The sequence below is a fragment of the Gastrolobium bilobum genome, unplaced genomic scaffold (assembly GCF_033153095.1).
Source record: "Gastrolobium bilobum isolate Gb01-03AN ecotype WA unplaced genomic scaffold, APGP_CSIRO_Gbil_v1 utg2195, whole genome shotgun sequence".
NCBI classification, from domain to species: domain Eukaryota; kingdom Viridiplantae; phylum Streptophyta; class Magnoliopsida; order Fabales; family Fabaceae; genus Gastrolobium; species Gastrolobium bilobum.
In genome coordinates this window covers 830507-844773 of record NW_026895782.1, presented here as the reverse complement: position 1 = coordinate 844773, position 14267 = coordinate 830507, and the positions used below count along the sequence as shown (strand labels likewise).

General features: G+C 37.9%; 1 protein-coding gene and 1 pseudogene across 1 annotated transcript; one reads left to right on the top strand and one right to left on the bottom strand.

The window, feature by feature from the left end:
• Positions 1 to 575: 575 nt before the first annotated feature.
• LOC133295890 (protein CHLORORESPIRATORY REDUCTION 6, chloroplastic) lies at positions 576 to 2954 on the bottom strand. Its single transcript, XM_061494781.1, has 4 exons — positions 2617 to 2954; positions 1525 to 1656; positions 1203 to 1411; positions 576 to 1119 (listed from the first exon to the last, which is right to left on the bottom strand). The coding sequence occupies exons 1-4, from the start codon at positions 2831 to 2833 to the stop codon at positions 913 to 915; spliced, it is 765 nt and encodes a 254-aa protein (XP_061350765.1). The 5' UTR covers positions 2834 to 2954; the 3' UTR covers positions 576 to 912.
• Positions 2955 to 3403: 449 nt separating this feature from the next.
• On the top strand, positions 3404 to 13607 carry LOC133295959 (uncharacterized methyltransferase At2g41040, chloroplastic-like; annotated as a pseudogene).
• The last annotated feature ends 660 nt before the right edge of the window (positions 13608 to 14267 follow it).

Genomic DNA, 14267 nt, shown 5'->3' with positions numbered 1-14267 from the left:
TGATACCTTCTTGATGCAGCCTGCAAGTTGATTGTGTTACTGTTTCGAACAATATAACCCATGGAACTTGGACACATCTGGACTTTCATTTGAACCTGTCCCATTAGTCACAACACAGTTACATTATTCTAATTACGTATTAGATACCTTTTTTTTTTTACTCACTTCCCATCTATGAAGTTTCAATACTCCAATTTTTTTAGGATACCATATTTGTTGACCTATAATTTATATTTTTTGGTGTGATAAGCGTGATAATCCTTTTCACTGTTGACCTCTATTGCCGAAACTTTGCAATGTATTTTTGTCTAGGAGTGTCCATAAAACCTGTTTCAATTTAAAAAGAAGCTTATTTATCACGGCTTTGTTGGAGAAATTGAGATAGGAAAATTCGTAGGTCTCTGAAACAAAGGCTTCATAATAGTAGAATGATTTCAATTCATTGCATCCGCAATTGAAATATGTACACATCCAAATGTGAGTATTGGAACATTTCGCTCTCTTTGTTTTCACTTCCAAATTTATATTCGTATGTGAATTGAGTAAAAGAATTGCACTATGTATAGAAACAAGAATACCGAAAAGGTACTTTGAATAGAATAAATTTGCACTAACAGGTAATTGTGAACACTGAATATGAAACTTTTGGGAATCATGCAATGAGCAAACCCTTATCGTGATGTTACTTAAGTTTCAAAAACTACACTCTTAGCTCAATTTTTATTTTTATTTTTAATTTTAATGACTCTCTTATGCTCTGCTAATCTCATTGCTCCTTTGCAAGTCTAGTTGCTCTTAATGTGTGCTGGTACACTTCATCATATATATGATCAACAGAAACAAGAAAAAAATTCTTATGCTTAGGGTCTCGTATTCTGGGATGTGAATCTGAGTACTCTTTAGGTGCCCTTTTTATGATAGATCAACTGGATGGTTCTCAATTAAGTCATATAGCTCATCACCAATTCCAAATCCAAGCATTCTGGCCATATCACTTACCTTTATTTTAGGCTTGGGAATGTTGTGATGCTTCAACCAGGAATACACAATAATAGTTTTCTTCACAGCAAACAATTCCAACGCCTCTGGATTGAAAACAACTCCCATTCTCATATTCATCTGCAACATAAGATATAAATATTAAATACTGAGTTAGCATTCAAATGTTCCTACACACACAAGCATGCACTTTTTTATATCACCTGATGTGGAACCAACATAGCAGCATATCGAGCCAGCTCTCCAGCTCTCCAGTCCAACAAAACTGGTAACCATGGATAAGTAGCATCAAGTCTCACAAACCATAGCCTAATATCAGGAAACTCTGATAATTCTCGAGGATCCTGAGGATCTTCTTTAGTGTAGTTGATGGTAAAGCCAATTGTACGCTCAAGAAATTCTTTTGGTTTTACTGTAACATTAATATATAGGACCAGGCAACAATATCCAAGTTAAATATGAAAGTTAATATCCCAATTCCCAAAAATCAGTTAAACAATCTTCAAGGTTCAATAGCTTGCATACCAGATAAAGGGGATTTCATGCCTGTTGCAGCTTGAAAAGGGGACAAGTCAAGACGAGAAATAACATCATTGTCAATAACAACATCAAATCGCCCTTCAGTTGGGGGCATAGGAGGTGCAACTTTAGAGGCATCTGTCAACCAAAATCTGTTCTAGTATAATAATTAATAAATTCCATTAAATGCATGGAGCACTGCAAGATAGTAGTAGCACATATTCTGCTAGTCACAAAGGATTAAGTGTTAAGAGATATAATAAAAATATTTCAACACATTCTCTTAACAACTTAAACTTTTAGGAGAGTTGATTCTTGACATAATATTAGAGTCTAAAACTAGTGGTCTAAAATTCAAACCTTAATTATTTGTGAAGTAATAACAAGTCAAAGACTAGTTGTCTAAAGTTCAATCCTTATTGTCGCATTTTTTATATATTTTATGGGATTAATATTTTTTATGTTACAAGATATAATTTTATCTCTTACACACGTAAAAATGTGTGCGGTCGATATGAGATCCACTCGAGGCCATAAGAAGAGAAAAATAAAATAAAATATATGAATCCAAAAATAAAGGGTTTTTGACTAAAAAAATGCAAATTTCAAAAAAATTCACGTTTGTTGATCAAACGTTTTATCGGACTAATGCAGGAAGACACGTTTCAAGTGGTTACGTGTTTAGTCGCGCACCTGACATATGTGCGTTTCTGACAAATCTGAACACGTCTGTACCGGGTACGTGTTTCTGAGCACAATATCAAGATGTGTCATATTCAGGCACGCATTCCGTGACATAGTCGCGTCACAGTCAGAAACGCGCCACCTGGTACAGACGTGTTTAGACACGTACCTGATACATACGTGTTCAGATTTGTCAGAAACGCATAACCACCTGAAACGCGTCTTCCTGCATTAATCCGGTAAAACGTTTGGTCAACGAACTAGGTGGACTTTTTTAAAATTTGCATTTCTTAAGTCAAAACCCCGAAAATAAACACTAATCCCATATTTTATTCAAATGAATTAGGAAAGCATAAAAAAATGGAAAAGAAAACGACTGAGTAATAGTATAGATGTACAAAGTTCAGCTTTTACCATCGTCGTCAAATAAAGATATGTCAAAGTTCCCTTGGGGGTTGAAAGCAACCGAGACTGCAACATTTCCTCGCTGATACCCAGCACGAGAAATTGGAAGAGAAGCCATGGGATCGGAAATGGGCATGCAGGAAACCCATGAAGTTAAAGGGCAAGTGGTTTGGTTTGACAAATGAGAAAGTGGAAGCAAAGGTTTGAATTTGATATGGGTAGCCATTAGTTTTGCACTTTCAGCTCTCAACAGTAGTAACTGAAGTGCTGTGCCTGTGCTTACAGTTGCAGGCTGAAGCGGTTACTACAGTTTCTTTCTTTATCTACGAAATCCTCAGACCTTACGTTTTCCCATGAATCCTATCCGGTTCCTTAAAAAAATCGGTTTTGTAATTATCTGCCAAAAGTTTGGGCCTTTAAGGTTGTTGCTTTATGAAACTCTGAAAGGGTTCAACCCAATTGTGCTCAGTATTCTGAAGTAGCCCACTGAAGGGTCATTAAACCATTTGATGAATCAATCCAACTACAATTTCTTTTTCCTATTTTATCCCTCAGTTTTTAACAAATCAAATGCGGTACAGAAACGTAGTTCATCTTTTACAAACATGCACTTAGCATGACATAAAAAAAATCTTAAATTCGGGTTCAATGTAATTGATGTTTTTCTGTTTGCACGTATAAGAAAAACTATATAAATAGATGTGCATATAGTACACTCATAAAACAAACTTGAAGTGAGTGAGTGTTATTGTGTGCATAATTCTCAAGACAAGAGGAAGAGGGTGCTTTCACTTGCATGGCCATGGCTGCTTCTCCTGTGCATCAACTGCAATTCCCAAAATGCCCATATCTTTCTTTTAAATCCCAGCTTCGTCCTCGCATCCTTCGCTTCCCCTCTTCCTTAACCTCAACAACCATTCGTGCAAGTTCCTCTTTTGTTATGGAGTCGGTATACCCTCAGTACCCACTTTTTTTTTTTTTTTTTTTTATAATTATTATTTGAATTCGCGACACTAAACTATGGAAGCTAAGAGAATTCCGGGGTAGAGATGGATTCGGTTGTTTTTTACTTTTATGGAGAAAAGGGTCATTACTTATTGAATCAAAATTAAAAATTCCCTCCTTTTTTGCCCAAGTGGATGAGTCAATTCAAGAACAATTATATAAACGGGGCAAGAAGTGAGACATTTTTAATGTATTTTTCAAACAAACAATATAGTTATTTCATTTGTAACTGTTATGAAATATTTCCATATCCTAACCATCTACCCAAGGATCCCTTAAAGGATAATTCTCCATTATCCTAACAATATAAAACAGTAAGGCAGCTGAGGATAGAGTCCCTATCCCAACAGAAAGGAAGTTAAATCCTACTACAACTGGGAGATCTACACAAGCCCAAGAGGTAACCCTTATAAATAAGAGGTTAAAGACCTCAGGTATATACTTTTAACCTATTTACTAATACTGCTCACACTGTGCACACACTCACCCCTTGGCTATAAGCCTATTGCTTTTGCGCAGTGATTGGGACCTCGGCTATAAGCCTAGTATACACTTGATATATATTATCACTGAGCGCATATCCTACGGTATAGCAATACGGTCTATCCAGGACCGAACAGTAACTATCACAAATTTTGGAAGTGCAGTAAATTTATCCTAGTTATATCTGTTTTCCTAATTTCAACTTATTTGATTAATTTTGCCTCCAGGATTCAAGTACTCAGCAGGTTCAGGCAATTGAAGTAGACTTCTTTGCATGCCCAATATGTTATGAACCATTGATAAGAAAAGGTCCCTCTGGCCTTAACTTGTAAGTTGGGCAAATATGCATGCATAAATATCTGTATTATATATTGTATATATACAAAATCCAGTTTTATAGTAATTTACTTATAATATATCCAAAAATCCAGATCAGCAATATACAGGTCTGAATTCAAGTGTAAAAGATGCAAGAAATCATACTGTGGTGAAGACATGTATCTGGATCTGACTGTTACTGCTGGGTTGAGGGATTACACTGAAGTCCAACCAGTTCGCACTGAGCTTTTCAGGTATAAATAGATTGGTTATTTAACCCCAATTTGATGACATAAGATTGCCTTTTGCTATAGCACCATGGTATTCTATAACATATTCATGTCAGATATACACTTCTTGAGCTTAGATTGTCACATAAGGCATTTACAAGATCCTTATGTAGGTCCTTTTTTTCATGTATTTCTTTATTTGATGGGACAGTTTTTTTTGGTTATGTGATGATATATATTTTTTCAACATATGTGACACAAAGTTGTAATCTAATGCAATTCTGCATATCTTAGTTATTTTGGGGATGTTCTTATCTTTTCCTTTTGGTCTAAACCTTTGCTAGGAGTCCACTTGTTTCATTTTTATATGAAAGAGGTTGGCGTCAGATTTTTAATCTAGGCGGCTTTCCTGGTCCTGATGAAGAGGTATGCTGTCACTGCCTGTGTTGCCTATTTTATCTCACCGGATGGAAATCATGTGAGGCCATATGTCTTGTATTGTTTGCTTGCTTCATAGTAATGCTATGCATATTTAGCTCATAACGTTCCTTTCTAATGCAGTTCAACATGGCTCAGGAGTACTTCAATTCTGCTAAAGGTGGTCGTGTTGTTGATGTTAGCTGTGGTAGTGGTTTATTTTCCCGAAAATTTGCTAAATCCGGAACCTATTCTGGAGTCATTGCACTAGATTTTTCTGAAAATATGCTTCGCCAGTGTTATGATTTCATTAAGAAAGATGACACTCTTTCAACCACGTAAGGTTTTCTTCTTCCTCTGCTTGATTCTGAAATCAGTGCAGCATAATAATAATGAATTCATTTTTTTCTTGTTTGCATAATGAGACATTGATGTTGTAAAGAACCATCTCAACCCAAAACCTTAAGGTGTTGGATGAGGGCCTTTTTAATGATTTATATTATATTATAAATCATGTTTCATTTCATTGTTTCCAGTAATCTTGCTCTTGTAAGGGCGGATGTTTCGAGGCTTCCCTTCTCATCGGGTTCGGTTGATGCTATCCATGCTGGTGCAGCCTTACATTGCTGGCCATCTCCCTCCAATGCTGTAAGTGCTGTGTCTGTGTCATCCAGTTTAGCATGTTTGATACTGACATCATCATGTGTGGCTGTTTCTATTAAAAACTTGACCCTCTATTTGCACACAGAGCTATGTGTATGCTTAATATCAAAATATCACTCCTCGTTAAACCCGATTAGCGAGTGTGGGGTGGAGGTAATCCTTGTACGCAGCCTTACCCTAGCTATGTGTATGCTTAAACAATAAAAATTTGTGTCTCTGTTCACCTAAGTATAATGTATAGTTTTTTTTTTTTTTGATATAAATGGAGGGCCTAGCCCAGAAAAAACTAAACAGAAAGCTGATGCATGTTAAAATTCACATGCTCTATCAGCAAATTCAACTTGAAAGTGTTCCAAAAAGACTCTATGCTTACAGGGGGAGAGGAAAAAATCCTCAACTCTTCTCCCTTGTAGCCTATACCTATCTTAGCTAAAGAATCAGCAATTTCAATACATTCTCTAGGGATATACTCCACATGAAAATGATCAAAAGAATAGGCAGCTCTTTTGATATTATCTATTAATGAAGAGAAGCCATAAGACCCAGGTTCGGCCTTTATGCAGATAATGGCCTCTTTGCTGTCACAGCCCAGCCAGACATTTGAGAGCTTTAAATTATCAGCTGTCTTGAGACCTTGGAGGATACCTTTTAACTCAGCTTCCAAAGGAGAATAGGGTCCTATATTGTAGGAGAACCCACTCAACCAATCACCATTAGATGAACAAACAAAGCCTCCACAAGCACCTATATGTGTTGATAGGTTGACAACCCCATCTACAAATTTTTTTACACCTTTATAGTTTTCCTTCTGTTCAGAGCAGCCAGGAACATTAGAAGGTTCAGGTACTATAGAGAAAGGGTCTTCACTTCTACTCTTCTTCATATCCACTAGGTAACTCAAAATCCTGTGGATTGGATCTTGAGGTCTAGAAAAAATGTTGTTAGAGAATAATATAAATCATTAAAAAGGCCCTCACCTAATTACCTTAAGGTTTTGGGTTGAAGTGGTTCTTTACATGGTATCAGAGCTTCAGTGACCATAAGGTCACGAGTTCGATCCTCACCGCCCCCACTTGTGGAATTAAATAAAAAGCACAAAAAGAAGGTAAACCAAAAATTGAGCCTGTGCAATATCCACACTTCAAGCCCAAAGGGCTATTGAGTGAGGGGGTGTGTTAGAGAATAATATAAATCATTAAAAAGGCCCTCACCTAACTCCTTAAGGTTTTGGGTTGAAGTGGTTCTTTACATGGTATCAGAGCCTCGTGTCCCGGGTTCGATCCTCGCCGCCCCCCACTTTCTTTCAAGTGGAATTTCTTTGTTCGCACAGGTAGGTGGGCCTGTGCATTGTCCACTCTTCAAGCCCAGTGGGCTCTCGTGTGAGGGGACGTGTTGAGATATATAAAATCATTAATGTAGCCTCATTCAATAACTTAAGCTTTTGGGTTGAATTAGTTCTTTACAAATCTCATCGTGAATGGTGGAATTCCTCCACTGCCATAGGAACCAGCATGTCACAAAAAATATTTCTTTCCACGATTGCCAGAGTTGAGAAGAGAATGGCTTATACAGATTAAGTCTAAACCACTCCAAACCATTTGCTATGTGGAAATTTCTAGGAACATTACCAGCAAACAGACTCTCCCAGATGCTCCTAGCAGCTATACAGTCTCTAAGAGTATGCATCAAAGTTTCTTGGCCCATTAAGCAGGTGGGACATTGCACCTCCCCTCCACTCCAAAGACAAGTGATGTTTCTTACAGGAAGCTTATTGAAACAAGCTAGCCATAAGAAAACAGCTATTCTATATGATCCTCTCCACTTCCAGACAGCTGACCAGATTTTGTCCTTCTCATAGTTTGAGTTCATCAAAAGACAGTAAGCATTCTTCACCACAGACTTACCTGAAATAATCTTCTTCCAATTGAGCCAGTCTTCTGAGTTGCTGGGATGAAGAGGAGGGATTTTACTCAGTTTGCTGTAGATTGAAGTATCCAAGAAATTATCCAGGTATTTCCAGTTCCAATCCTCTATGCTAGGACCAACCACATCACACACTTTGAGGTTCAGGTCAGTCATAGGAGGCTTGACTGAAGCCAGATCAAAAAGAGTGCTATGCCAACCTCCCCACTGATTTGTCCAGAAATAAACAGATTTACCATTCATAATTACCCACTCTAGATGCTGAGATATCTTGGATCGAGCTGAACAAATATTCTTCCACAATATTGAATCACTCTTCTTGCTATTAAGCTACGATTAGGATCAAGTTTCCTACCATATTTTCCAAGCAAGACTTGAGTCCAAAGACTGTTCTGGTCTTCTATAAGCTGCCAAGCTAGCTTCTGCATAAAGGCTTCATTTTGAATCTTTAAGTTGATAATGCCAAGACCCCCACACTCCTTTGGTTGACACATAATCTCCCAGGCTACATAATGGGCTTTTCTTTTAGAATCAACATTTCCCCAAATAAAATTCCTTTGCAGCTTTTCAATGTCATTGCAAACATGAACAGGAAGCATATTGTTCTGCATATCATAACAAGGTATGGCAGAAATAACACTTTTTGCTAAAGTGATTCTGCCTGCCAAAGAGAGGCACTTAAATTTCCAGCCTTGAAGCCTTCTCTGGATTCTGGAGATAACCTCAGCATAGTGATCCTTCCTTATCCTGCCATGCCTCATCAGAGAACCTAAATACCTGCCTAGATTCTTAACCTTCTTGAATCCACTAACATCAGTAATGGACTTCACAGCCTCCTGATTAGCATTTTTAGAAAAATAAATGCAGGATTTTTCAAAGCTCACACATTGACCAAACATCTTAGAGAACTTGTCTAGGCAGTTAGCAATGCAATTGAGTTGACTTAAAGAAGCTTCTGCAAATATTATGATATCACCAGCAAACATAATATGAGATATGGGAGGGCCAAATCTGCCAGCTCTTATTGGAAGCCAGGTTTTACCTTCCACTTCATCCATGATCAAGTGGGTTAATTTCTCCATATAGAGAACAAAAATATAAGGGGATAAAGGATCCCTTTGTCTAATTCTCTTCTGAGATTGAAAGCTAGGGGTTCTAACTCCATTCCAAAGCACCTCCAAAGTAGGACTAGTCACACAACCCATAATAGCTTCCAGCATATCCCCTGGGAACTTCATTTCTTCCAAAACTGATCTGATAAACTTCCAACTCAGCTTGTCATATGCCTTTTCTAAATCAATCTTAATAGAAAAGAAGCCCTTTTTACCCTTCATCCTATGCATGGAGTGGATGAGCTCTTGAACAATGATAATATTGTCCTGAATGTGTCTCTTAGGCACAAAACTGGCTTGATTTGGGGACACGAGCTCCTCGAGCAGAGGTTTAATTCTATTGGCCAGGATTTTTCTAAGCCTTTTGTAAATAGAATTACAAAGAGCTATAGGCCTGAATTGTTTCATCAAACAAGGTCTTTCAATTTTGGGAATTAACACAATAAGAGTATGGTTTAGCTCACCTATATGATTTGGGTTCTTCAAATAAAACTGCATGCAGTTATAAATTTGAGCTTTGAGCATCTCCCAATTTCTTTGATAAAACAGAGCTGGAAAACCATCTACTCCTAGAGCTTTCAATGGAGGCATTTGGAAAAAAGCCTTCTTCACCTCCTCAGGAGATATCACCAAAGCCAGACTATCAATTTGATCCTCCCTTATACTCGGCCAAGAGTTATTTGTTTGGATCCAGAATGATTCTTCAGAGTTATCCTTGAACAGATTTTGGAAAAAAACCCTTGCTAGATTAATTAGCTCCTCCTCTTCAGTCACCCAATGGCCTTTATCATCCTGAAGCTTCAAAATTTTATTTCTTTTTCTGCGGATAACAGTACTAGTGTGATAAAATCTAGTATTTCTGTCTCCATCTCTGATCCATTCACCCTAGACTTCTGGAACTAGATTTGTTCCTCCTGATCAAGAATATCATTAAGCTCCTTCTTCAAATTAGCTTCCAGCTTTTCAAGTTGATAGTTACTAAAATAACTGATCTTCCTTTGAATACCCTCCATCCTAGCAATAACTCTGTTTTTCCTTAGATGAGTGAAACCAAAAATATTCTTGTTCCATTCCTTTAACAGAGGAACAAGAGAATTTAAGTTGTCCATCAACCCAGCAGAAGGATTCCAGCTAGCTTTCAGAAAGGGATTAAACCTGGCATCATTCTGCCAAGCCGCCAGGAATCTAAATGGCCTCTCCCTCCAGCAGGTTTCTTCTTTTATCATCCTGACCAGAATTGGACTATGATCAGAGAACAGTCTAAGAAGTACTAGGACATCAGCCTCCTCAAAAGAAGCTCTCCAATCCTCATTCCCTACTGCTCTATCAAGTCTTTTGTGGACTCTATCTAAATGGAGGAATTTTGGACCTCTCTAGGTAAATCTGTTTCCTCCACCTCCCAAATCCATCACCCCACAAACATTGAGAACATTAGCAAACCGGTTGCACCTGTTCACATCCATAGGCCCCCCACCTCTTTTCTCTGAAGCCAATGCTATCTCATTGAAGTCCCCAGTTAACAACCAAGGATCATTCATATTTCTGCCAATATGCTTTAACTCCTCCCAAAGCACTTGACGATTATTTTCTTGAGGATTAGCATACACTGCTGTCCAGAAGAATCCCTTCATTTCAAGACATTCAACCCAACAATGAACAAACTGGTCATATTTAGAAAGAAGAGAAATCTTAACATCCCTGTGATTCCACACTATCCAAATGCCACCAGCAAAGCCGTGAGCATCAGCAATTAAATGATTAGCAAAACTCAAGCTACGTATTATACTTGTAGCTTTATTGCCACTAACTCTAGGTTCTAAAATAGCAGTCACACCTACATTATGCTTCCTACAGAATCTGGTAAAAGTACTCTTAAATTGCTTTTTAGCAGCCCCTCTACAGTTCCATGTAAGGATATTCATAAGGATGTCTGGTTTATTTGCAAGATTTCAAAGTTCTTGCTACTTAGTTCTTGATTTACAAAATAAGACTCCCTATCTACAGAACTCTCTTTATCACAAGCTAAAGCATAGTCAACATTCATAGGATTGTTCATTGAAGTACACATGGAACAATCAACTTCCATACCTGACTGGACATCTTCCTTCTTTGGATCCTCTTGCATGCTTTGATCAAGTGGGTCAGGATCTTTCACAGATTCTACATTGGCCAAACTATCAGCTGACTTGTTCACATCAAGTAGACCAGAATTACCCTCTTCCATGGAATTTTCTACAGCCATCATCAAGTCACCCCATAGTTTTCCTTTATGCTGCTCAGAACTGATATGGGAAGATAAACTACTGGATTTCTGCACAAAAGAGCTACTGGCTGAGGCATTAATAGAAGGAGTGAGCTGGGCAACTCCCTTGCCTTTAATATTTAGATTCTTGGCTGAGTGTTTCCTAGTTATTGACACAGGAGGCTTATTCCCTGCAGCTTTCTTAGTACGACTTGTTGCTGCAGCAGAGAAATTCATCCCAACAGCAGGGGGAATGTCTGTGCTCTTCAAATCCTCATTCTCCTTATACATCTTTGTCATAGGAATGACTGAATCAGGAGATTTTACAGACTTTAACTCTTGTGGATTCTTTACAAGCCTAGCATTAGCCTCTTAATCCTTCGAGTTTTTCTTATTGGAGATATCCTCACCGAAATTCCTACCATTGATAGACTCCTTTTTCTGGTAGTTTTGCTGGATTCTTTTCCTGCACTGGACCACCATCCAAGGGCCTACTCCTTGATTACACGAACTTTCCACAGGTTGTTCAGGAATCTTCTCAGATTTAGTTGAGGAATTAGGTTTGACAAAATCTGGGCATGAATCTGAGTTGTGCCCGTATCTTCCACACTTGAGGCAGATTAAGAATAGGCATTCATATTCCACTCTTTTTCTACACCCATCAAGGATATATTCACCTCTCAGAGGTTTAGATAGATCCACCTCAATACACACTCTAGCAAAACGAGCCCTATCCCCTGTTGATGTAGTTCTATCTACTTTAAGAACTTTCCCAATCACGGTTCCCAGCTGGTTGAGGAAAGGGAACTCACAGTATTCTTGAGGGATCCCAGGAAGCCGGACCCAGGCTGCCACCTTGTGGATGTTAGCTTTGTCCGAATCAAAACATGGTTCCCATTTCCTAGTTGCAAGGTAGTGACCTAGGATGACCCAAGGACCACCCGTGATGGCCAGATTGAGGTCTTCTAAGCAACTAAACCTCACAGAGAAAAACTCGTTCCCTAAATCTGCCACCATAATACTACCAGCTTTAGCCCAGAGAGATTCTAGCTTTTTCTTCATAAAACCCACCCCGATCTTCTTTCCCAGAAGCTTGACTATTAGAGCATTTCTCCAACGCTGACGCATCCTCACTCTTGCTTCACTGTTGCTCCTTATTTCAACTGATCCATCCTCCCTGAAAATCGTTTGAAAGCCCCATTCTGATATTTCACCCAAGTTTGGGTCCAGTGGTTCCGGATCTGGATCTTCTTCCTCAACTAACCATGGAATAGTCTCCCCTGCTACCCCGTTCTTCTCTCCCGTAACTTCAGCAAATGATCGTTGTTTAGCTTTCAACGAAGAACCAGCTTGGAAGTCCTTAACCGCTTCCCGCATGTGTACCTCTGTAGGGATTTCCTCCCCACTCTTAGTTCTCTTTGTACTCTTTCTCGCCATTAACTGAGCCTCATCACTAGTGACAATCGCTTCCTCCATTGAAAATCCAGCAAATTTTGGTATAGAAACCCTAGCAGAAGGAGTTTTTTTCGCGCGCGTGTAAATACACGCCTAACCCATTTTTTGCTCAGTATAATGTATAGTTTATGTTGAAGATTGATAATATATATTCTTGCCCACGTTGCATTCGTGCTTCTTATAGAGTAAAAGAAAACAATTTGGACACTATAGCGTAATATCTTTTACTAACATATTCATAATAGGAAAGCAATTTGTTATTGAACTTCTGAAACTAAAACAACAATTATTTGCTAATCAGAATGTTTACTGCTTTAATATCATAACTAAGGCATGACCACGGCTGAAGATATGTTCAAATGCTCCTAATTGTTTGGTGGATAAGTTAAGATAGCCAAAGTTTGTCTTCACATAATCTCCACCCTAGATTGTAATCAAAAGCACTTTAGCATTTGGGAGGCTGTTTTCTAAATTTCTTCTTTTTTAAGTAATAATGCATTGAAAGGTAGGCAAGGCTCCCTAACTGAAGGCGACATTGCTTTATTAGTATCAGGAAAAGGACTAAATTCATAAGGAACTTGAAAGAAGATAAAGTTCCATGAATTACTATTAAACAAAAAAAATAACAACATGGGACACCATTTCTTTGTTTTATGGATTTCAGACCATTTGAATTGTATGTTCTTTCACGTATCTGTGTCAAACCATTTAAATGTATGTAATTTCATAGTGACATTCCCAATATAAACTTCTTGAAGGTTGCTGAAATCTCCCGGGTACTGAGAAGTGGTGGAATCTTCGTTGGAACCACTTTTCAGCGTTACACTTCATTAACTCCCTGGATTGAACAGGTAACCCTGATAAGTTTTATTTTTTATCTTTTGGGGTGGCATTTGTCATAGCCGTCTCTTGGAGAGACTATTTGATTATATCTGAAGATGATAGTGAGATATCTGTTCTACAATTTTATTGGTTTCTCTTGAATTCCCACCATAGTTGATTTTAAGGTCTTTTCGTTAGCAGAGGATTGCAAAGACCTTTAGCTATCTGACAGCAAAAGAGATTGAAGACCTTTGTACGTCGTGTGGTCTTACCAATTACTCAAGCAAAATTCAGCAATCCTTTATTATGTTTTCCGCTCAGAAGCCTTAAAACTAGTTTTGGTCCATTTGTAGCATTGATTTTCCTCAAGTTTATCAAAGTTCTTCTATATTTTTATATGCGTTTCATCTGTAAAGAATTTGTAAATAAACCTTAAATGAAAGGGTGAAAAGAAAAACTGGCTCACATGTAAAGGTTCACTGCATGTGTGTAAAATGCATCATATATTTATGTCTAACTAACTATATATCAGAATTCTGACAATTCTTATAAAGAACATCATCTACATTGTGTAAATGCCAAATTAGACATTTGGACAGTGTGGGTCATGTTAAGGATACGCTGAGAGCTCAGAAGAAATTTGAGGATTACTTATGAGCCTTTAGAAGTTTCATGAAATTGGAAAGATGATCATGCAACTCAACCAACCTAATTTTAGGGTAGGTTGTTTTAGTGGAGCTGTAGCACATGATATGCTTCGATCAAGTAACCAACCTCATATTATTACATTGACCTTCAGGAGTAATGATACTGACACAATTATTGAAATAACAAATTCACATTATTTTTTCAATTATCTTGAATGAAGTAACGTGTATGTGTACGCTAGAAAAACTCCACCAAAACAAAAAAAATGTGTAGACTAACTAGAGTAGTGTTTAATGTACGTAGCATTGGTGGAACGTAAGCTCATTTTAATGATGTAACACT

Coding starts and splice junctions, on each gene's coding strand:
- LOC133295890 (XM_061494781.1), bottom strand. CDS start 2,833: ATGGCTACCCATATCAAATTCAAACCTTTGCTTCCACTTTCTCATTTG. Junction 1,657..2,616: donor ATCTTTATTTGACGACGATG/GTAAAAGCTGAA, acceptor TTTGGTTGACAG/ATGCCTCTAAAGTTGCACCT. Junction 1,412..1,524: donor CATGAAATCCCCTTTATCTG/GTATGCAAGCTA, acceptor TTAATGTTACAG/TAAAACCAAAAGAATTTCTT.